The 22,951-nt window shown below is 59.8% G+C and overlaps 1 protein-coding gene across 1 annotated transcript; it reads right to left on the bottom strand.

Moving 5' to 3' along the window:
• Window positions 1-144: 144 nt before the first annotated feature.
• BPI (bactericidal permeability increasing protein) lies at window positions 145-22,723 on the bottom strand. Its single transcript, XM_062202353.1, has 15 exons — window positions 22,594-22,723; window positions 20,190-20,304; window positions 19,106-19,234; window positions 17,083-17,241; window positions 15,904-15,967; window positions 12,940-13,003; window positions 12,010-12,101; window positions 11,168-11,344; window positions 10,076-10,135; window positions 8,520-8,687; window positions 7,159-7,226; window positions 5,424-5,466; window positions 2,146-2,209; window positions 1,421-1,497; window positions 145-201 (listed from the first exon to the last, which is right to left on the bottom strand). Exons 1-15 carry the CDS (start codon window positions 22,721-22,723, stop codon window positions 163-165), a joined length of 1,449 nt encoding a protein of 482 aa, XP_062058337.1. The 3' UTR covers window positions 145-162.
• Window positions 22,724-22,951: the final 228 nt, after the last annotated feature.

The raw sequence follows: 22,951 nt of genomic DNA, 5'->3' as shown, positions 1-22,951 counted from the left end.
AGTGAGCACGGCCCCTGTGTTGGGGTCATTTTGGAATCGAGTTCAGAAACATTGGCTGGGGCTCGTGGCTGAGACCTAGAGAGAATTCCCTGGCGAAGCGTGGCCTGTGCCCGGTGACCCACCAGGAGCAGGTGCAGACACCGCCTTGCCCGGGAAGCGACGTCAGCCATGCCGGACGTTGGCACCGAGCAGCAGGAAATCCTGGGGAGAGACAGGGATGGCGCCCTGCTTGTGAGTGCAGGGTGGTGGGGGGAGGCCGGGAAAGCCAGCGGCCAGCAGGAGGCATCCCCTGGGGCCCGTGGATCCACCAGCAGCCCCCCCCCCAGCTGTTTCCTTCAGTGACGTGGAGACCCAGAGCCAATGGCAGCTTAGGGAGCCTGGCTCCCATCCAGGCTGCAAAAACGCTTCTCTCTGCAGCACTCCCCCAACCCCCGCGCCCTTCCCCAGCTTTGCAGAAGGAAATTAAGCCGTGTCCTGGGGCCCTTGTTTTGTAGAGGATAAACCTGGCGAAAGGTGGGGGAGGGGAAGGCGGTTTCTCTGCTGCTGTTCTAGTCTCTAAGCCTCTCTAGCTCCCGGGTCTAAAGAACTGGGGACTGAGTGAGTGACGGCTGTGGGTAAGCGGGAGGCTGGAACCCGGGTGACGCCGGGGTTTCCAGGCTGCCAAGCAAGGTGAGGCACGCCGCCCAGAGCGGTGGCTTTGGGGCAAAGATGACCGCTTGGTCGGCACACAATGGGCTTAAGGGCCCTTCGGGTGGAGATGCCAAGGAAGCTGGCAAATGCATGAGGCAGGAGTTCAGAAAAACATCAGAAGCTGGGAGAGTGGCCGGGACAGTGGGTGGCATGGAGGTGGCAGCTGAGTCCTAGGGAGCTGATGAGGGTGACTGGGAAAGCCAGCGGTGGCGCACAGAAGGGGCCTGGGGAGCGGGCGAGCAAGCACAGGGGCTGCAGCAGCCCAGGGGCGTGGGGACCACGAGCACCCGGAGTCTCGCAAACTAGAGACAGGGGGAACTAGGCCAGGGGAAGGGCGGTGGCCACTGGTGACGTAGTCGGGCTGCATAGCCTTCGGGTCAGTGTCACCGTCCGCCAGACGCTGGCCACGTCCGGGTGCCTGGCAGGATGCTGAAGGCCTAGCAGGCACGCGACAGGGGGCTGTTGGGAAGTTCAGTGCAGCCCCCTGATAAAGGCCACTTGGGGGGTTCTGTTTAGCCCAGTGGAGCCAGGAAGCGGTGCAGTTGGTTGTAAGCTGGGAGCTTGGCTTTGAACCTGGACTTCTGTGATATTGCGTGGCTTTTCTTAGCCCGACTCCCTCATATGTGTTTAGTGGCCATCCTCATGTGCCGGGGTGGACATCAGGGCAGGCGGGACGCGCGGGCTCCATGCCTCGGCCTGGGGAAGCTGGCACAGAGGCCCGGGGACTCACCTGGTGTGGCTGCAGCACCAGGTCGTAGAGCTGCACCTTCCGGGGCATCGGCAGAGGGAGCCCTCGCTGCAGTTTTTCTGCAGGGGAGAGTGATGGTGAGGACGGGACAGCGCAGGGTGGGGGGCGAGAGAGGAGGCAGTGCAGGGGGGCGAGAGAGCCCCTGTGAAGCGGAGGGCCCACCCCCAGGTAGGGGCTGGCAGGGGGCACATGCCTGCCAGGAAGCTGCGCCCTGCTCTGCCTTCTCCCGTCAGCCCCTGGCCCGCCTCCAGGACAGGCACGGCCTCTTCCCCACGGCTGCCCTCCGGAGGGCCCAGCCCAGCCAGCTCCCGCCACACCCGAGCCTTGGCCAAACACAGCTGCAGGCAGCGCTGCGGCCGGAACATGGACGTGACATTGGGGCCATCGCTGCAGACGTTCCTGGAGCGCCTCAGTGCCAGGCTGAAGCCAGAGACGGCTGGCGGCTGGGCCCAAACCGCCACGCACGGAGATGGAACTACGGAACATGCCAGACGGAACCGGGGCTCCCGGGTCATTATGAAGCCACGTGGCTCAGAGTTGGTGGGCAGATTGGATCCTACAGAACCATTTGTGGGGAGATTCTTATGCCCCTGTCCCACAGGCTCGTGAACCAAGGGCTGGGCCCTGGTGGGAATCAGCTTGTGCGAGGCCCAGGTGTCAGGCACCCCCAGACTGTCACCCCTGCCCTCTTCTCCCAAGCCCCTTACCGTTCACTTTGGGGAGCACGACAGCGGACAGCACGTAGTCCATGAGGGCCTGCAGCAGTTCAACCTGGGGCCGGAGGGCGAGGGAGAGCCACATGGTGAGGGCCCTGCAGCGCCGGCCTTCCCCGCCCCCTTACTCCCTCCCCCAGGCCACCCAGCAGCCACACACAGCCAGGGACACGGCTGAGGGAGGGGCACAGATGCCACCAAGGTCACAGAGTGATCTCTGTTGCTCTCAGGTTCAGCTGTAAAGCATGGCTTATGTTGTGTGGGGCAAGACCTCACGCCCAGGCCAACAGACTATTTAGTATTGAGAGTCAGAGAGAGGGAGAGAGAGAGGGATAGCTGGAGACAGATCTCCTGTCTGCCGGTTCACTCCCCACATGCCTGTAACAGCTGGGGCTGGGCCAGGCTGCAGCCAGGAGCCAGGAACTCCATCCGGGTCTCCCACAGCAGTGGCAGGGACCCGACCGTGTGAGCCAACGCTGTCGCCTCTCAGGGTGTGCGTTAGCAGGAAGTTGGGACTTGAACCCAGGCCCTCTGGGACGTGTCTGAACTGGTGTCTTTCTTTTTTTCTTTTCTTTTTTTTTTTCTTTTGACAGGCAGAGTGGACAGTGAGAGAGAGAGACAGAGAGAAAGGTCTTCCTTTTGCCGTTGGTTCACCCTCCAATGGCAGCCGCGGTAGCGCGCTGCGGCCGGTGCACCGCGCTGTTCCGATGGCAGGAGCCAGGTGCTTCTCCTGGTCTCCCATGGGGTGCAGGACCCAAGGACTTGGGCCATCCTCCACTGCACTCCCTAGCCACAGCAGAGAGCCGGCCTGGAAGAGGGGCAACCGGGACAGGATCGGTGCCCCGACCGGGACTAGAACCCGGTGTGCCTTAACTGGTAGGCCAAACGCAAACAGGAAAGTTGGGGCTGTTGCGGTGGGGCGGAGGGATAAGCTGCCACTTGCAGCAACAGTAACCCATCCCGGAGGGCGGGCTGGATCCCGGCTGCTCCGCTTCCCACCAGAGAAGGCAGCGGAGGACAATCCGAGTCCCCGGGACCCTGCCGTCCGTGTGGGAGAGCAGGACGGAGCTCCTGGCCCCCGGCTTTGGCCTGGCCCAGACCTGGCTGCTGCAGCCACTTGGGGAGTGAGCCCGTGGGCGGGTTATCTCTCTGTCGCTCCACTAACCCCATCGCTCTGCCTTTCAAACAGATACATTTTTTTAAAGACTCATGAAAACCTTTATTTTTAAAAAATGCACCCTTTCTGACAGCCAGGCTGGGGAACCTTTCTGAGGGCTGTCAGGCAAGGCTCACGGGAAGCCCCCGCCATGTACGCGCCTCTGGGCCAACCAATGCACTGCGGGGAGAATTCGCTAAGGAAATGACATAGTGGGAAGGCAAACTTGTAGATGTCAGGATGCTCCCCGCAGCACTAAATGCACCCAAAGCGATCACCTGGGAGTAACCTACACGCCCATCGGCAGGGCAGGCACCGGGCCCAAGGGCGGGGTGAAGCTTTGGTACCAGCAAGCTCTCCGCAGCTGCTGAGAGGTCACCAGCGCCCAGGTATTCGCCGTTCATTTCTGAGTGAGCGAAGCAGGCGCCGGTGGCCACAAGGGTCTATTTCTCAATTACACAGGCAGAGCAAAAGGTCAGGGAGGAAATACTATCGATGATTAACTGAGCGGTGAACATACGAATAGCTTGAGTTTGGCAAACCTGTGCGCTCAGAATGCTCTATAGTGTATATGGCTTTGCTTGGGCGATAATAAAGAATTCAAAAATCGCGTAGACCCCTCAAGACAAGTGCGTGCAGGGCGACTTTTACAATCTGTAAACATGTATGTTTGCTTCTGCAACAATTGTCCTTCCTTCCCCAGGCTACAATTCCCTGGGCTCACCACATAAGGTGCCTCCCTTCCCGTGGATCCTGGGAGCTGAGAAGGTCTCTTTACTGCAGAAGCGGAAGTTAGCTATTCACCCCTCCCGCCGCCCTGCCGTGGGGACAGCCGGGGCCCAGCAAAGCCGTGAAAATGCACCGAGGCTGCTTTGCGCCCTCCAGATGGCTGTAATCCCGGCCTGGGGAAGTGCTGCATGGTTACCAGATTTGGAGGGGGTGGGGACAGGCAGATGTCTGGGCTGGCTGGCTCTCGAGGCACTGGGCAGGGAACTTGGGGGCAGCCCAGGGACCGAAGCACATGTCCTCCCAGAGGGCCCCCGGGAGAGCCAGGCCACATAAGTCAGAGCCTGCCTTCTGCTGTGGGACACAGAGTGGTGCTGTGATGGCTTCTGACCCAGTCACCCAGCTCAGTGGCCTGGAGTGACAGGTCACTCATTGACATCCTGCTGGCAGCTGAGGACTCCTGGGGAGTGGAGTCCTCTCCTTGGCCAGGCGGGGAAGGGAGCGGGGTGTGGGGGACACCTGCCCCTCCCCCCCCGCCACCTGCTGCCCAGTCTTGACACCGACAGGTCATCTGGCGGTCCCGTCGCCATCACACGCGGCCAGTCTCGCAGCCAATTCTGTTCCTCTATACTTCTGCACACATCTCCAGTCCACCATCCCCCCTTCTTCCTGGCTGAGTCCCCGCCTCCGTCAGCCTCCTCCCTGGTCCCCTGACTCTCAGCCTGTGATCCATCCCCACCCTGCCCCAGCCAGAGGGAGCTCTTACAGAGGCACAAATCAGGTCCCAGCACTCCCTGTAGGGACGTTTCGCCATGGAACACACAGCCAAGCTTGGTCCCAACACAGGCCTTTGCCTCTGCCATCTGATCGTCAGCCAATATCACCTCCTCCCTCCTCTGAGAAGCCTTCCCTGATCGCATCCTCTAACTGTCATTGCTGCCTGTGCTGCCCACTGCTGTGACCGTGACCAAGGCCATCTTTCTGCTCTCCTGTCTCCCCACTCTGGCGTGAGGCCCCGAGGGGCATCTCTTCTCTGGCTTGGTGGCCAGCACACTTGCAGCAGTATCCAGCCCCCAACACGTGCTTATACCGTAATTCATTTGTTCACTCAACAAACCTTGGCCGAGAGGCTCTTCTGTAGCACGTTGTGTACCCTTAATCTCAGTGAGACCTCACCATGGTGACTCAGGCGGGGGCCGTCTGAGGTCCAGAGAAGGAAAAGGATTCGCCCAAAGCCCCCCAGCCAGTAGGCAGAGAGCAAGAATTCCAGCGCAGGTCTCTGCCCGCAAAGCTCCTGGCTCCATTAATTCCTACACTGGCTCTGTGCCACTGAACCCAGGCGCCTGCTGACCGGTGCCCCTGGGTGAGGACGGGGAGGAGCCAGACTCACCGGGAAGGAGCCGATGTTGGAGTGCTTCAGCTCCAGGATCAGCCTGGGAAGAGAGAGGGGATGCTGACGCCACCGATGGCCTGGGAACCCCGCAGCTCCACGGGCGCGCCTGGCTCTCCCGCTCGGGATCCGCTCCACCCGCGCCAGGCCACACCCCGGTTTCTCCAGTAGAAGGCGTGGTCATGCAGTCACTGCACGGCTGGTGCTGCCGACCACACACTGATCTCTGGGCGGTGCTGGCCACAAGGGTGGACCTGGGACCTCCTGCTGGCCCCACCGGAGTCCCAAGTTTTCCGCTAGAAATGCTGGGAGTGACTGCTCTCTTTTCTCCAGGAAAGTGGGCGCTGCTGCTGGTGGCTTTGTCGCCGCTTGCTGACAGCCTGGCAGGCGTGGAGCCCTCAAAGGGACGGAGGGATCACGGGCCTAAGGTTACCACTTGAGCACTTGGGTCCACTCTTTCTCCCAACACCGGAAGAAGCAAGGGCCACCACACTCCCATTTCACAGATGAGGAAACTGATACTCAGAGAGATCAATCAACCTGCCCAAGGCCACACAGTCAGGATGACTTCAAACAGGTCTGCTGAGGTCCAAGCCCGCCGTCCCCAGCACTCTGGAAAGCTCGCTCTTGTTCATCAGAAGTCAGAAGGCCCAGGAGCCCCTCTGCGGGGGTTCTCATAGCCCAGCCACTGTCCCCATGGAAGTGTAGGAAGTCTGCGCTCAGCCAGCCCCCTGCTGGCCCCTGTCCGGCTCCACGGCTTGAGAGGCTCACAGGTGGCTCAGGAAAAGTACAGTACAGGGACGCTTGTCAGAGCGGTGCCGGGAGAGGTCAGGGCTGGGCTCCAGGTCAGGAAAGACGGCTCTGAGCCCGGGAGGCAGCGATGGGCAGGAACCTGGGTCAGGACTCAGCTCACCCAGCGTGACCGCGATGGACAGCCGGCCGCCAGGTGGGCAGGCGAGGGTCCTACGCCCACTCCCTGGGAGGGGCCCCTTTTCGCTGTCTGTCCACCTCCTTCTGCTCTCTGTCTCCCTCCGTCTCTCATGCTCTCCCTTTCTCTCTGTCTCCTCCCTCTCACGTGCCTTTGTCTTTCTCTGTGTCGCCCCCTGCATTTCTCTTTCCCGTGCTTTCCTTTCTCTTCCCTTCTTGTGTACTGAGTGGTGATTACAGCCCTGGAAGTGTTCCAAACACGCCAGCACACGTTAGCTAATGCTAACCTCACGATGGTACTGTTGGCAAAGAAGACGCATGGGGCCGGGTTTGCAGTCGGGAGAGTTTCCGCGCTCGGCAGGGGGCGCTGTGCCTCCAGGCCAGGCAGCCCCCGCTCGCCGCCGCCGCTGCCTCTGCAGGCGTGGCTGTTGGAGTCCAAGGGCAGGTGGGAAGGTGAAGTGGGATTTCCCGAGTGCCGAGGGCAGCCAGATGCTGCTGCGGTTCAGCAAGGGAGGCACTGCCCGGCCACGAGTTGGCCTGTGGCTGGCAGGTGTCCCGGGATGGAGGACTTTCGGCGCTAGAAGGGAGACACTCCTGGGCAAACAGATGCTGGGTCCCCCTACAGGGTATGACCTTGGTCATCTTTAATATCAGTTTCACTCTTTGTGAAATGGCGATTCTGTGTCTGTCACGACCTGCTTGAGGCCGAAATGTGACGCTGAGCACAAAAGCGGTAGGGGCCTGGCTGCCCCACAGACATCAAGAACAAATGGGCAGCCCCATCGCCCCGTCCCCGCAGGCCACTTACCTGCCCAGCGTGAGTTCTCCAACCAGCTGGTCCGCCTTGGTGCCAATCTTCGCCGAGGTGTTCAGTTTCTGCAGGAGGAGGTGCACGTTAAGCTATCCGGGGCTCGGAGCCAGTCCCCACGTGCTCCCCCTGGCCCTGGGGCAGCCCCGTGGCTCTCTGTCCACTCCTAAGGGGCTGGCTAAGGCAGACCATCCTGGTCTCACAACTGCCGATGCATCGACTCATCCCACAAAGTTCACTGAGGTAGGAGAGCGAGCTTCCAGCCCCAGCCCCCTGCAGCCTGAGAACCTTGGGCTATCTCCTCCAAACCCACTTTATCTGCAAAGGGGGATCAGTGGTGTCAGCTGGACAGAGGTCGCTACGTGGCCCCTGATGGGGAGAGAGGCTGGGCCACATCCCTAAAGGCCAGAGGAGGCGACATCAAATATTTGTGGAGGAGGGGCCGGGGCTGTTGCGCAGCGGGTTAAAGCCCTGGCCTGCAGTGCCAGCATCCCATATGGGCACTGGTTTGAGTCCTGGCTGCTCCTCTTCTGATCCAGCTCTCTGCTATGGCCTGGGAAAGCAGTGGAGGATGGCCCAAGTCCTTGGATCCCTGCACCCGTGTGGGAGAAGCTCCTGGCTTCGGATTGGCTCAGCTCCAGCCATTGCGGCCATCTGGGGTGTGAACCAGCAGATGGAAGACCTCTCTCTCTGTCTCTACCTCTCTCTGTAACTCTGTCTTTCAAATAAATAAAATAAATCTTTTAAAAAAATGTTCGTGGAGCAATGGGACGACCAAAGAAATGAGTGCATGATTCAACGGAACAAATCCACAAGTGAAGGAATGAACAAAGGTTTGCATGCATGAATGAATGATGGATGGTGAATGAATGAATGAAAGAAGAAACCTACAGATGAATGATTGGTTGAGCAAAGGTGTGAGTAAGTGGAGGAGCCTGCAAACAGTACAGCAGATTTCAAGTCAACAATCTAATAAATAACGGAGTGAATGAATAATCAGATGGATGAATGGATGAATGGATGAATGGATGAATGAATGAATGCCCAATTGAGTGGCCACAGATATGCATGAACGAATGGGAAACACACCCAAGTGTCAACCCAGCGAAGCGATGAATAATTGAATGAGTGAGGAATTCAGCCAATGAATAATTGAATGAATAAATAAATAAAGATTCAGTGACTGCTGGGTGAGTGATGCCTGTGGGAGCCAGAGCAGGTGAGTACAGTGGCTCTGGCCTGCGGGTCTGGGGTCCAGGCTTCCATCCGGGCAGGATTCACACCCATCCCCCCCGACTTCAAGGGCAGTGTTCATGGCACTGTCCAGGGCTCCCCTCTGCCCACCCCTGGGAGCTGCTTACCAGGCCAAGCAGGAAGAGAGAAGCCAGGGAGGAGTTGGGGAGGATGGCAAAGGCCTGCACGTCCACGGCGGCGGTGAGGGCAATGCCGGCGGGGCGCGTGGTCAGGTGTGGCGGGGAGGAGACGGACAGCGTGAGCTGCACATTCATGTTGGGGAACATCTTGGCCACCTGCAGCCCGCGGAGGGGACAACCAACAGGCTGCTGAGTTCTCTGCTGCCCGCCCTTTCCATAAACAGCCAGTGCCTCCCATTGCCCCTGGAATCCATGCAGCTGACTGCAAGGCGTGGCACCCCCAGCTCCAGGAGCCGGAAGTGCACTGTCAGATGCCAGCAGCCTCAGCGTCTTCCTGGCTGGTGGACAGCCCCTTCTCATGGTGTCCTCCGTCTCGGGCCACAGGCAAGGGTATCTGGTCCTCAAATAGGATGCGCTCTCTTGGTCTCTTCGCACCCTCTGTTCCCTGCCATTGAATGCTTGTCCACCCAGTCCTCCCTAGGTTGGTTCTTTCCCTTCCTGTGGGTCTTGGAGCAAATGTCACCTCCTCAGAGAGATGTGGTGGCTTTGTGGGGAAACTAGGGAAGCTCTCAGTGACCCCTCCTCTCTGCTGGCCTCCAGTCCTGCCCAGGGAAGCCCACAGCCCGGGGAAAGCTGATGTGACTGTTGGACAAACACAGCTTTACGACAGCCAGGGGTCCTGCCAGCCACGACTGCCCCCAGCCAGGCCTTCCCTGTAGAGAAAGCGCTGCAGTGGCTGCAGGTGCTCCCCGCCGAGAGGCTGTGGCGTGCCGCCTCCCCCCCCCACCGGGTCACGTGGTGAAGCCCTGTGTTTGGAGATGGCGCTTCTGAGGATGTAACTGAGTGGGTGAGGTGATACGGTGGGGCCCTGACCAGCCTTGTAGGAAGGGATTCCAGAGTGTGTGCTCTCTCTGTCCGTCTGTCCGTCTGTCTCTGTCCCCTCCACCCCCAGCACACACAGAGGAAGGGCACAGGAGGACACCACGAGCAGGGGCCGCCCACCATCCAGGAAGGGGGTCGTCCCCAGAGACCCAGTCTGCCAGCACCATGACCTAGGACTTCGAGGGCCCACCACCGGGAGGACTATAGTCCTGGTGTTTCGGTTCCCTGGTCCGGGGCATTTGCTGTGGCCACTTCGTCTAGAGTGACCTCATCGTCAACCTTCGTGGACACCGTGCTTGCCACTGTTCTGTGGACCTGGATGACTTTCTTCTCTCTCCACTGGGCTTGGAGCTCCAGGAGGGCAGGGGGTGGGCTGTTCAGCTGGCTTCCCGGCGCAGGGCCCAGGCCCACGCAGGGCACCTGAGAAACAGCTCAAGGTCACGGGCCCTCACATTCCGCCTCGTGCGTGGGCCGTGCGCTGCCTGGAGCCCGGAGCCCGGTCTGTGTACCGCCACGGGCAGCGTGAGACCAGCGCTACTCTCCCTGCTGGGTGGCCTCTGCCTCTAGAGGGGAGAGGGTCTCCTGTCCACTCCGTGGACCCCAGTCCCCGCCGAGCCCAGGCTGCCTCACCACTGATGGCGAGAGAGCAAGCCCTCGCTCACCTGGGGTAGGGCTTTCCCGAGGAACTTGGTTGTCAGTCTGGATTTGGACTCCTTGGGGATCTGTAGGGAGAGAAGAGAACAGGATCCTGGGAGGAGCTTATTAAAGGCCGGGAGCTGGGGGCGAATCCTGCCCGCAGACACAGGAGGACACTGGCCCCAGCACAGGCGACAGCAGAAGGCTGGCAGCAGCCTGGGAGGAGCCTGACCCGAAGGACCGGCCTGGATTGGTGCCCTGTTCGGTGGCTGTCAGCTTTGGTTTCATTCTTTGCCCTGAGAAAGCCCAATCTGCCCCCAGACCAACCCCACAGGCCACCCTGCTCCCCGGCACCTGCTCCTCTCCTGCTAAGAAGCTTCCCCACCCCCACCCCTTCTGCCTTTGCGTTTTGCCAAACGCAAGTGATGGCAGCCGACTCCCCGGCTCTGGATAAACAGCCTCCGTGCCCTCCCTCTTGGGGGGCCTTTGCCTCCCAGGGGTACATGGGCAGGCAGCGTCCTGTTCGTTCCTGCACAGCGATGGGGAATCTGACAATCTGACATCTCTTCCACGACCCCTGAGGGCCTGGTGACCAAACTGGAACCATGATGTTCCTTGACTCTGAAGATGATGGTCATGTCCCCGTATTACAGATGGGAAAACTGAGGCCCAGAGTGAGACTCGGCCGTGAATGTATGATAGGGACGAAGAGGAGGAGGAGGATGATAAAGGTGACATGATGTGCAGACTGGATGAGGGTCTGGGATGGGGCAGGTGCTTGCCTCTGTGAGCTCAGTGCCTTTCAGTGGGAACCCAATTCCCTCTGAATGTGTAGCAATGATACAATATAATAACATAACAGCAAGGAACCCTTAAGACACCCTCTGGGGGAAGACACCGTTATTGCTACTGACAAGGACACTGAGCTTCTGAGAGGTTGATTGACCGACCTCAGGACACCCAGTTGCAAAGGGGTGGGGTCAAGTTCAAAGTCAGGTGTGGCAGGCTCTGTGTCCCGACCTTCATCTCCCCCAGCATAGACAGAGCTCCGGATCGAGAGGGGCTGCGGGACTCGAAGTCCAGGGCTCCGGCTGCATCCGCCCCCAGCCCGGCCTCACCATGTCGTCCCTCAGGGTCAGGCCGAAGGCTCCAGCCTGTTGGTACACCAGCGCGGCTGTGTTGAAGAGGTAGTCGGAAATGGCCAGGTAGATCATGCGGTCATGGAGGCTGGGAAGCGCCATGGCCGGTGGTGCGAAGGGCGGTGGGCTGTGGTGGGCCAGGTTGTAAAACTCGCCCTGGGGGGGGGGGGTGCGCGGCAGCAGAGTGAGCGGGCGGCCTGCAAGGGTGACAACCCCTCTCCCCCACACCAGGGGGAAGCAGGCTGAGGGCGCTCACAAGGGAAGCAGCTGCACCAGACCCTCAGGGCGCCAGGCGCCCCTCAATTGTGAGTTTCTGAGCGCTTTGCACGCCGGCCCCGGCAGGGAAGGGAGCTTGCTCTCTCTCTTTCACAGGAGAGGACGCCGCCGAGGCCCAGAGAGGTGCTGTGACTTGCCGGAGGCCACACTGCCAGCACACGGCAGAGGGCACGCAGGGTCCAGCCAGCCGGCCCCCACCCTCTCCCCCCGCTCAGTCCCAGCATCCCTAGCAAAGCACAGAAATGCTGTCCAAAGAACAGCGCGGTTCTGTTTGTTTCCGCTTCCAAGTGAGCAACATTTGGAAAGAGGGAAGCGCTGGGCGTGCCTTGTGCACCGTCGGCGGATACTGCGGGTTTGGGTTTTGGGGGCTGTGTTTGTTACATCACTGAGGGGCAAAGCGGGGAGGACAGGGTGCGGGGAGGAGTGGGGCAGAGAGCGGCGAGAGGGTGGCTTTGAGTCCTTGGAAGATTTGTTTCCCAGGGGTCGGGGAGCCTGCAGGGGCTGAGGCAGCGCCCGCGGGCAGGGAGTCTCAGAGGCAGCCTCACCTTGAGCTGCAGGTCCAGGCTGTCGGCCGTGGCTCTGGGCGGTGCCACCAGACTGTAGTCGATCCCGGCCACGGAATCGATCTTCTCTTTCACTGGCCAGCAAGAAGATGGCCCGTGAGCTGGTTCCCATGGCAACATCCTCTCACACTGGCTCAAGAACTCGCCTCCTCCGAGGAGCCCGCCCTGAGCTCCACTGGAGGAAACGGAGCCCACCCACCTGCCCAGGCACCCTCCTGCTCCTTCCTCTCAGCCCAAGATAAGTGGCTAAAGGACAAGATCGGGGGCAGAGACACCTGGGCGTGAATGGCACCCGTGTGACGGGGACAAGCCCTTGCTGGTCTCAGAGCCACTTGTTGTCCTTTGTGGGACTGGGTGCCACGAGTCAGCTCGCAGATGCTGGGAGGCATAAGTCCAAGTAGCAGGGCCAGGGCACCTTTTTTTTCTGCTGGAGATTTATAACAATTCGTGAGCCATGCAAAATTACCCACTTAAAAACGAGCCCGCTGCAGATGGACCGAATTTTGAGCCCAGCCTGTGGTTGCCTTGGCAGGGCCAGGCCAAGAGCTGGGGGGGACAGCGTGTCGGCCCCATGCTCGGGGTGGAGGGGACAGAGTTTCGGCCCCACGCTCGGAGCGGGGGGTGGGGACAGAGTGTTGGCCCCATGCTGTGTCGTGGGGACTGAGCTCCAGGGAGAAGCCACCAGCACCAGATCTCAGGTCAGTGGCACGTGTCTGGCCTCAGGGGCCCAGGGTCTCCGGCTGCTTTTCCATCTCACTCCTGCACCTGCCGCAGGTCCTGGCCAACACCGCTGCCATCAGAGAAGCCCCTGCTCTTCCCAGTGGCTCCCAGGCCGAGGCCTGTCTGGGAACCTTGCCGCCTCCCTCACGCCCCTGCTTCCATTCCCTTATTCTCCATCCCCACCGCACTCACGTGGCAGAGTCTCGACATAAGGTTGCAGCTTGGAGGACACAGAACTGGTCAGCACCTGGCAAATCTGGTAGAACCAAAGACGATCAGTCAGTGAGGACGTCCCCCGGTGGGAAACATCCTTTGGGAATAACAACCCAGCCAGGTTTTGCTTTCTTTGTATGTTTTCTTGAAAAACCACATAGCTAATCAAGTTTCCCTTTGCTCTTTGGCCACCAGGATGCTCAGGGCACAACAGCTTGGAAATGGTAATTGCATGTGACAGTGTGGCCTGCACAACCGCATTCCATTTCCTGCCCTGATGTATTTACGGTTTCTGTCTTATAACGTGGTTTCTTGCCGACTGCTTTCCCTTTGTTCTTGCTATCTTAGCTCCTTTGTGAAACGAGGTGGTTCAAAAAAAATGAACAAACACAAGGTAGTCAGTGGTCAGCTTTTCTGGGAGCAGGGACTGGCTCTCTGCCCCAGGGGGGTGGGATTTTGTTGTGCACAGCCAGAGAAGCCAAACCCTGCTTCACCCCCCACTCCTGCCCACGACTCCCAGGGGAACAAGCAGTGGTCTGGGAAGAGCTGGCTTGGGTCAGGCTGACCTGGCCACTGAGAAAGCGAATCTGTTTCTCTAGACCTCTGCTTCGTCCTCTGTCAATGGAGCGTGGCCAGTCACGTCGCCCATCCCACTCGCTGCCCTGCGTTGTGGCCGTGCCACACCCCCAGCCACAGGGGCCTGTGGGTTTGCTTCGAGCTGACAGGACACAGTGGGAGGTGACCTTGTGTGTGGCTTCTGCTTTGGTTTGTATCATCGCTACCTGGCCAGGGCTCCTTCTGCCTACCCAGTCCTTGGCCACAAGCAGCAGGAGCCCCATGCCATGGGTGGGGCCGTTGCTTGGGTCCTGAGTCCCAGCAAGAGGAGCCAGGGATCAGAGATGGGAGGGGGAGCTATCTGGGTGACGCCAGCCCTGAGCTTCTGACTTCCCCCACGATCCCAGCCATCAGGGCACAGGGAGAGGCCGTAGCCATGCTCAAGGCACCCATCTCCTCCCAGAACCACCGAGTCCTTGAACAAGAACTTGTCCCCTGACCTCAGACCTGGGGGCTGCTTGTTGCAAAGCCACAGGCAGCCGGCATGGAGGCTTCGTCACAGAGCCTGCCCCAACATGCAGGGACAGAGCTGGCCCACCATGGTCAGGCAGCCCCGCCCCCATGTCACTCTCGGTGGCCTTCAGCTTGTTCATCAGCTGGATCTCTTCAGTCCTTGCCTTTCAGCCCCAGGCACGGCTGCCCACGCTCTTCTAGAAAAACTTCTAGAACCTTCTAGCCAAGGCCTCAGCCCACTCTCCCAGGCCTTACTCTCTCATCCCCAGCCACTGCTTGCCAGAAGCTCTTCGCTCCTGGCTGAGGGCCGGGGCGCACCTCCAGGCTCTCCCCTCAACTCCCTGCTGCCCCCACATGCTCCACTCCCTGAGCCATGTCAGCACACCCAGGGCCCTCTGGGGCTGCTGTGGGGTCACCTGCACCCGGTGTGATCCATTGCCTCGCACGCTACTGCTCCCCGCTGCCTGGGACTTTCTCAGCAGGGCCGCAGTTGGGGGACCCTAAGTCTCCCCCCCGGCTGCCTCCTTCCCCTTCTGGGACGGCTGGGAGGGGAGCCAAGGTGCCTCCGAGAACCCCCAGCGGGACTGCCCCAGTGCCCCAGATGCCAGGCTCTCAGTGAAGCGCGCTCCCCGTCCCCTGCAAACTCCTTGTCGCAGTGTCTGCCCGGGGGGTGGGGGTGGGGGGGTGCCGCAGCAGAGCCTCTGCAGCCCCCGGCCAGAGCTCGGTGTGTGTCCCAGGCCTCTTCCCTGACTGCGGCCTGGGGACCCAGCTGCCTCCTGGATGTCCCACAGGCCCCCAGACTGGCACAACCCAAAGCCAACTGCCCAGGTTCTTGCTCCTGCTTGGGGCTGGCCTCACCTCTGCCCAGGGCCCATGGCCCTCCCCTCCCCCATTCCTCACTGGCCACCCCGAGGAGTCTCGGGGAGGGAGGGGGCAGGCACAGCTCTGCTTCCCATGGGGCATGTTCCTATCACAGAAAGCTCCAGGATCCCCGGGGAGGACCCCATTGTCGCTCTCAGAGGAACCTATGGCTGGGGAGAGAGGGCGGCATGGAGGGAGCTGGGCCCGCTGTACGCCTCCACCGGCCCGAAGGCGTCGGCACCCCGGTGGCTCTCATCAGCGCCGACAGAGGACTTGCAGGCCCAGCGAGTGCATGGGTGCCAAGCTGGGTCTGCATTACCGCAGCAATCAGTCCCTACAACACCATAGAGAAGAAGCCACTCGTGTGCCCATTTCACAGATGGATAGGTGGAGGCCCACGAGGCCAAGTCATTTGCTCCGGCCGTCTCAGGGGACCTGACCCGTTCACGAATCCACCGCTCTGTGCACGCTGACAGGTGCACACATCGTACCTTTGTCAACTCGGAGCCAGCACGGCCGGAGATCAGCCCACTCGGCGTAAGTGTCCCTCCTTGCATTTCTGTGCCTTTCCCAGGAGACCACCCTCCATTCCCCGGAGCCCACACAAGCCTCCTCAGGGGTCTCTCTGCCCTCCTGGTCATTCTCAGGGGTGTGATTCAGGTCCTCCACTTGCTCCCACCCATCAGCAGCTCCCCGCTGCCTTCGGAGGAAGCCCACGTTCAACATGGGCCCCTCGAGGGGGATCAGGTGGGCGCTGACGCTGAGTTTGCCCAAGGACCCCACGCACCGGCTGGCCTCCCTTCTCAGCTGAAGCAGCTGGCTCAGGGATCCAGGCGTGGCGGGGCCCGGTCCTTGGCCAGCCCCAGGCGTGTGCCCTGGGTGGGAGCGTGGTGAGGGGCTCTGGGGAGGAGGGGCAGGTGACCATGGCAACCCTTTACAGCCGGCTTTGGGGTGCGAGGCAGGGGCTGGAGGTGTGAGGTTACAGCTGCTGGGGGAGCCCCAAGGCCCTCCTACCTTGCTGTTCATGGTGTTTCTGAGCGAAGACTCGATTCTTTTGTGGAAGAGTTTAACCAGCCACCTGCAGAGTGACAAGCATGAGTGAGGCGTCCTGGTGTCCCCCAGCTGGACTCAGGAGGCTGCTTCAGCGGGGGCCTTCCTCCCCCTTCAGATAGGCCTGGGCACCTCCTCTCTGAGCTCCAAGTGCACACACCCTGTTCAGCACTTGCCCCCATTTGCAGTGACTTGCTTGTGGGGTTATTTCCTTAACAGCTGCACGGCTGGGCCCCTGCCCCAGTCTCACTCTCATTCCTCTCCTCTCTGCCCGCTCACCTTCTTCTGCAATATAGCAGCCACCCTGGCCTGCTGCGGACTCTGTGCATCCTCCCACCACAGTGCCTTTGCACATGCTGTTCCCACTGCTTAAAACACCCTCTGTCCCCGACATCTACCTAATTAACGCCTACTTACTCTTTTCATCTCAATCCCAATGTCCTTTCATCATGAAGAAAGATCCAGCCCCCAGGTTGGGTCAGATCCTCCTGTTCTGCACATTGGCAGCACTTTGTACCTCTTTTTCTTAGTTCTTATCTCCTTCCATAATTGTATGTGAACCGTTCATGAAAACAATGATTTCATCAGCATGTGCCTGCCCCACGGGGCTGTCCCATCACAGGCCAGGGCCAGAGAGTCCTGGGCTGGAATACTCACTGGCTGTGGCAATGTAGGCTATTTCCTAGCCTCGGTGCCTTGGTTTTCTCCCCCTGAGAATGGGGTAACAATGGACCAACCTGGCAGTCACTGTGAGAGTCAAGGACAGTGCGTGGAAGCCTCTGGCTGGTGTTCCCTCTTCCGTGTTTCACCGGTCGCTGCTGTGACCCGGGTCTGTCCTGCCTATGCCTTGTGCAAAGCTGATGTCAGCAGGTGTTTGTTGAATGGGTGGGTGGATGAATGCCCACAGACTCACCGTGAGGATTATACAACTCAGTGCCTGGATCGAATGCTTAGCAGGAGCATAGTAAGTGCTCAGTGAATACCGAATGACCAGTGTCTACCTTGTCCTGCCTGCCTCTTACTCCCTCCACCCCTGAGACTCTCGGACAAGGCCTGGCACAGGCTGGTGCGTGGGACACCGGTACGAGTGGGGCAGTTCCTCTCCAAGGCCCTTGTCCCAGCCCCAGCCGCAGGAGGTCGTACCCCAGGATGCCCGAGACCCGCAAGCGGGCCCTGTTGACGTTGCTGCTGCAGCTGGAGCAGGTGACAGTGGCACGGCCCGAGGCGGGGACATTGCCCAGCTTGAGATCCGCCAAGATGGAGATGCCCTCCACGCTCAGGTCGAACTTGCCTCTGACTTTGCTGGAGGAAGACAGAGAAAGGGCTTGGAGCGAGCGCTTTCTTCCCCACTGCATTCACACCCCAGGCTGGGCCACAGTTTAACCACGATCCCCACTGTGGGAGCCGTGATCTTCCAAGGTCACACAGCAGCTGAGGGGTGGGGTCAGGATTCCCACCTGAAGTCCCACCTAGGTCTGCCTGGCAGAGCCCTGCTCTCAGCCACTGCCCTTGCTGTGTGGTCTTGGGCATGTTAATCAACCTTTCTGAGCCTTTGCATCCTCACCCAGACCCTGGACCAGCAGTCTGATATCGCAGTGTGTATCTCAGCATTGCCACTAAATATCTGGGAGCTTGGGGCCAATAACTTCGTTGTAAATTTTACTTATTATTCATTTATTTGAGAGAGAGAGAGAGAGAAACTCCCATCTGCTGGTTCATTTCCCAAATACTTGCAAAATGGCCGGGGCTGGACCAAGACCAAGACTGGGAGCTAGCAACTGAAGCCAGATCTCGCACACAGGTAGGACCCTCACCACCGTCTTCCAGGGCTGCATTGGCGGGAAGTGGGAGTCAGAAGCCAGGGCCAGGAGTCAGACCCAGCTCCCCCAGGTGGGAGGCGGCATCGTAGCTGCTGGACTAAACACCTGCGCCCTTGGGCCAATGACTTAAACTAATGAGACAGCAATTAGCTAATGAGCTTCATAACTCCTCGGGATGAATGAGGTTTGGGTGAGACAGTGGCCAAGGATGCCATTTGTCAATGCTTCTATAAGGGGATGAAGTATTATCATGTGTGTGAGTGGCCAAGAAGTGGGATAACAGGTGCACAGCCACGGCTGTCGAATCAAGCAGCTCTTCCCACGGGGAGCAGACAGACCCAGGAGCCCTCTCCTCGCCCAGGGTGGCTTCTCTTGCATTTTCTCCCCAGACTCCCCACAAAGGGACGGACATTCCTCAAGTGATTGGGCCTTTGAGCCTCAGGTCTTTGCGGGTGGGGTCCCGTGGTGACAGCCCAGTGTTTAGATTCAAAGTTGTAGTTGGGATGAGTGGCCCTAGTTTTCCACCCCTTCCTGTAGCCACACCCCTGCTACTGTCTGTCAAGGGGTGGAGGGGGGGAGGCAGGTGCACTTTGTTGCTCTTGACTTTGGACTTGGCCACATGATATGGTTTGGTCAATGACTACGTACGGAAGTGACCATGGGTCAGTTCTGAGCCTGGGCCTTAGAGGATCTGCATTTTTTTGCCTTCCCTTTTGTACCTCTGCTGTCTCCAGGAACATGCTCTAGGCAGCCCACTGGTCCCAGGAGGCGAAGGAGACGCCTAGATCAGCCGACCCCAGCGGACACTCAGATACATGAGTGGTAAGAAATGCAACATGTAGCGGCAGCTCTAAGCCACTGAGCTGGGGATGGTAGCGGCAGCTCTAAGCCACTGAGCTGGGGATGGTCTGTTACATGGTGACAGGTGACTGACAAAGCGAGTGAGCGACAGGTGCTGTGTGACATGGTCTGACTCAGCAGTGCCCATGGCCTGCGGGGGCATGTGCCCAAGTGCCCAGCTGTTCATCAGGGATTCCACTGAACTTCCTGCTCAAAAAATTCCCCTGGGGGGCAGCAGGCCCATAGACTTGGCCTGCCTCCCTCCTGGCTTTTGCCTGGCCCAGCCCCAGCTGTTCTGGGCATTTGGGGGAGTGAACGAATGGATAGAAGATCTCTCTCTGTCTCTGGCTCTCTCATGCTTTGTCTTTCAAATAGATAAACATGAATAAGGAAATCTTTTAAAAAAATCTTCCCCTAGGGACCCCCGGGCAACATTGGTGATGGACAAGGCACACCCTGGGCCCTCCTGAGAGCCTGGCCCCCCACCCCTGAGCACGGACACGCACATGAAACTCTTCCTGGCCTTCCATCGCCCGCCGATCCTGACATTGGCGTTGCTGATGGAGACGCGAAGGCCCACGTTGGGCTGCAGCCTGATCTGGGGATTGGGAAGCTGGAAACTGCGGACAACCAAGCTGCAGAAAGGAAACGTTCAGTGAGCCCCCCGGCTGCTGGTGGAGCACTGGGCCAGGAGTTAGAGCAGACTCGGCCCCCCACCCCCCGGTCCTTCAGCCCGTCCGCCCCGGGAGGAGCCAGGAGCTCTGACGGCGGCCTTGGCAAACCCGTGGGCACTGGGGAGCTTGGGCTGGGAAGGCAGACAGAACTGCGCTTGAGTCCTGCTCTTCCGTTGTACCCTGGGTGTACCCTTGAATCACCCCAAGCCTCAGTTTCCCTGTTTGTAAAATGGGCACAGTTATCTCTGGCTTGCAGGGTGTGTGGCCAGCAGCAAAGATGCTGCACATGAACCCAAGGCCTGGAAGCCCTGCAGAGGGCTGGGACGTGTCTGCCTCTTTTCAGTATCACAGCCCTGCTGTGTCAGGCGCAGGGCAGGTGCTCAGAGGATCCGGGGAACGAGCGGGTGTATAAAGCTCTTTAGAGGACACTCATGGGTTTTCTGCTGCCCAAACTCACCCCTCCTGTGACATGAGAATGGCCACGTCACCATGGGAGAACCCCTCCCCCGCCCCGCCCCAGGCTGATGGCACCTCCCAGCTGAGTGCCATCATGCCTTCCGAGGGGACCCTCTGCCTGAGGACGAGGCCTCTCCGTGGCAGTGCTGCTCAGATGTAGTGGGGAGTGGCGGGGGGGGGGGGGAACGGGCTCCAAGGACATTTGCACCTGCCTCCAGCTGCACCTGTAGCTGGGCCACCCCCACCACTGTTCCAGCTCAGGCCATCCTGCATTAGGTCTCTGTCCTTGATGCCCCAGCCCTCACCCAGCGATGGGCCTGGCCCAGGGTCCTGGGGTCCATGAGGGGCTTCCTCCACGCCCCTAGTAGGGGCTCAGGTCCCCAGGGAAGCTCCTCCGCCCCCTGCCATCCGAGGTCTGGCTCACAAGCGGATCCTGCGGAGGGCGGGTCTCCAGCCTCACCTGTGGAAGTTGTAGTGCCCTTTCCCGAAAGGCTTGATCTTGAATTTTCCAGAGAAGTCGGGGATGCGGATCTTCTCCAGCTCCTTCTGCAGCACGGCCACCCCCTGCTGGCAGGCTGCGGGCACAGGAGGGGCAGGCAAGGGGCCAGCGGTCAGCGGCCGGGCCCAGTGCAGGGCAGTGCTGCCCGTGGCCCTGTGCGTGGCAGGGGTGGCGGGACTTGTGGGAGATCTCAAACAGGGACCAGGGAAGCTTTTCTGTAAAGGGCCAGAAGGTCAGTGCCTCGAGCCCTGGAGGCCCCTCTGTCTCGGTCTGCTCTGCTCTCACGCACCCAGGTGGCCCCAGGTCGCTGTGACAGGTGAACGTGGCTGTAGTCCAGCAACTGGAGTTTCGGATCGTTCTTCCAGGTTGGGAGGTACTGCCCTTCATTAGGTTTCTATCAGCCGTTTGGAAAGTGTGAGAGCTGCTCTCAGCTCAAAGGCCCCGTAAGACCCTCCAGAGTTAGCCTGGGGGCTGCAGTTTGCTGACCCGTGCTCGAAAACACCACCTCCCAAACACCAGTGGTTGTGTCCTCCAGCGGTGCTGAACACCTCCTCCACGCTGTTGGCCAGGCTGCACAGACAGTACTCCCTCTGGCTTTTGGACTCCGTCCCCAGGACCTTTGCAAAGTGCTGCTCCTGTGGCCTAGAAAGCTGTGCCCCTCTTATGCCCTGGTCGGCCCCCAGTCCACTGCTCCTCACTTCCTCCAGGACCCTTCCTGACTCAGGAGCCTGGCGCGCCCCTTGTCATTCTCACGACGCCGTGGACAACCCCTTTGAGGCCCCCACTACTGTTGGTAACCACGCATTTGTTTGTGTGACTCGGATTAATGTCTCCCTCCGCCACCAAGGTCAATGGCAGGGTCAGTGGCATTTACTGCATCCCCTCCGCCTGCCACAGTGCCCAGCACTTACTCTTGAATAAACACTCCAAAGGTGGAAATTCCACCATCGGCTATTACGTGGCCGGCAAAGAGTTGCTGAGAAGGCAAATACATCGCCCGGAGAGTAAACTGGGGGAGGAGGGGACCCAGACTTTGTATTTTTCAAGAGCCAGAAATCATAACACATCCAATTTGAAAAAGGAAGAATAGTAACAACAACAACAATAATAATAAAAATAATAATAGAATTTACCAAGCTCTCCCTCTGTGCCAGGCTCTGCACCTGCAGTAAGTTATTGAGTCTGAACCGTCCTAGGAAGCCAGCCCTGTCACTACGCCCATTTCGCAAATGAGGGAGCTGAGGCTCAGAACGGCGAGCACCTTGCTCAGTGGTGAAAGCCGACAAGGGGTGGAAGCAGGGTCGGAACCCAGGCCTTTTGGCCCCAGAGCCCATGCCCTGGGTCGGCCTTTGGTGGTGGTGGTGGTGGGGGGGCTCAAAAATGAGCACATGGTCCCTGCCAGGAGGGGACGGGAAAGGTGCCGTGGCTGAGGGCAGTCAGGTCGCGGGGGCCAGAGGGGACCGAGAGAAGTTGGGAAGATGCCAGGGAGCCCCGAGTGGTGTGAGCGAGGCGGGGACAGGGACAGACTTGCTGAGCTCGACAAAGTTCACTCTGGGCGGCGCACGGGGAAACTGAGGCAGCTGTGACCGGGCGTGAGCACTTCTGCAGCTGAAGCCCTCAGCTCAGGCTCTGTTTCCAGGAAGCCTTCAGGCCATCCCTGCTGCGGTTTGGAGACCGCCACAGCCCTTCCTCCTAGCTCACATAGGGCCTTCGGTATGCACCCCTGGTTCAGAGATGCCCTGCCGGGGCTGGGGTGGGAATTCAGGAGTAGGGTTCCAGGCCCCTGAGTGCGGTCCTGCTCCCGCTCTCTCCTACACACACACACACACACACACACAGCTGGTGGGGATCCGAGTCCCCCAGCGCCAGCTTCCCTGGGGCTATCTGCTGCTGCTCTGCAGTTCATCTCTTGGCCACTGAGAGGCAGCATTGAGCAGCCCTGTGCTGCAGCATTGATGAGACCAGAGCTGAAATTGCATCCCTTCTGCAAGCCCACACTCCCTTTCGTCCCTGCCCAACTTCCAGGCATAAACAGCAAGCCTGAGCACCGACTTTGGAAACAAGAGAAGGACCTAGAAGCCCAAGACGGAGGTCGGGTAGGGAGAGGGGACCACGAGGAAACCTAGCAGCCTGAGCACGGGCGAGGAGTCCTCTCGGAGGGCTGCAGTCCGCACGTCGCCACTTCCCAGCCTTGGCTGATTCACTTTGCCATGGCTCCTTCACATGTACAACATGTACAACAGGGACACCTACCTTGCAGAGCTGTGAGCATACTGTGCACTGGATTTAAAGGGCTGCACGCAGTAGGTGCTCAGTCAGTGCACCTCAGAGGTGGGGTGGGGAGGGAAGGAAGGCGTCCAATTACCATAGTCCAGGCCCTTCTGGGAGATCCTGGTCGTGAAGCCAGGGTTGGTGGCCTCTGTCACAGCAGTGACCACGGCGGCCAGCAGCACCAGGGCTGGCCAGCTCCGCACGTCCTCAGGACCCCTGGCCATGTCCTCCCTGGTCCTCCAGCGCTGCCCGACCGACCTCGAGGCCTTGGAGGGGAAGCAGGCAGCTATAAAGGAACCGGCTGGGGAAGTGCAAGCCAGTAGGACTTGGAAAGGAGGAAGGGACCGGATGGGGGCGGGCGAGGGGCGGGCGGCTGCAGCTCCCTGTCCAGGTTGTGTAACCAGGTATAAAATAACGTAAGCAAACAATTTGTACTACTTCAATGTAAAGCC

The sequence above is a fragment of the Lepus europaeus genome, chromosome 10 (assembly GCF_033115175.1).
Source record: "Lepus europaeus isolate LE1 chromosome 10, mLepTim1.pri, whole genome shotgun sequence".
NCBI lineage: Eukaryota > Metazoa > Chordata > Mammalia > Lagomorpha > Leporidae > Lepus > Lepus europaeus.
Note: the sequence above shows the minus strand (reverse complement) of the source record. Positions and strands in the feature narration are given on the sequence as shown.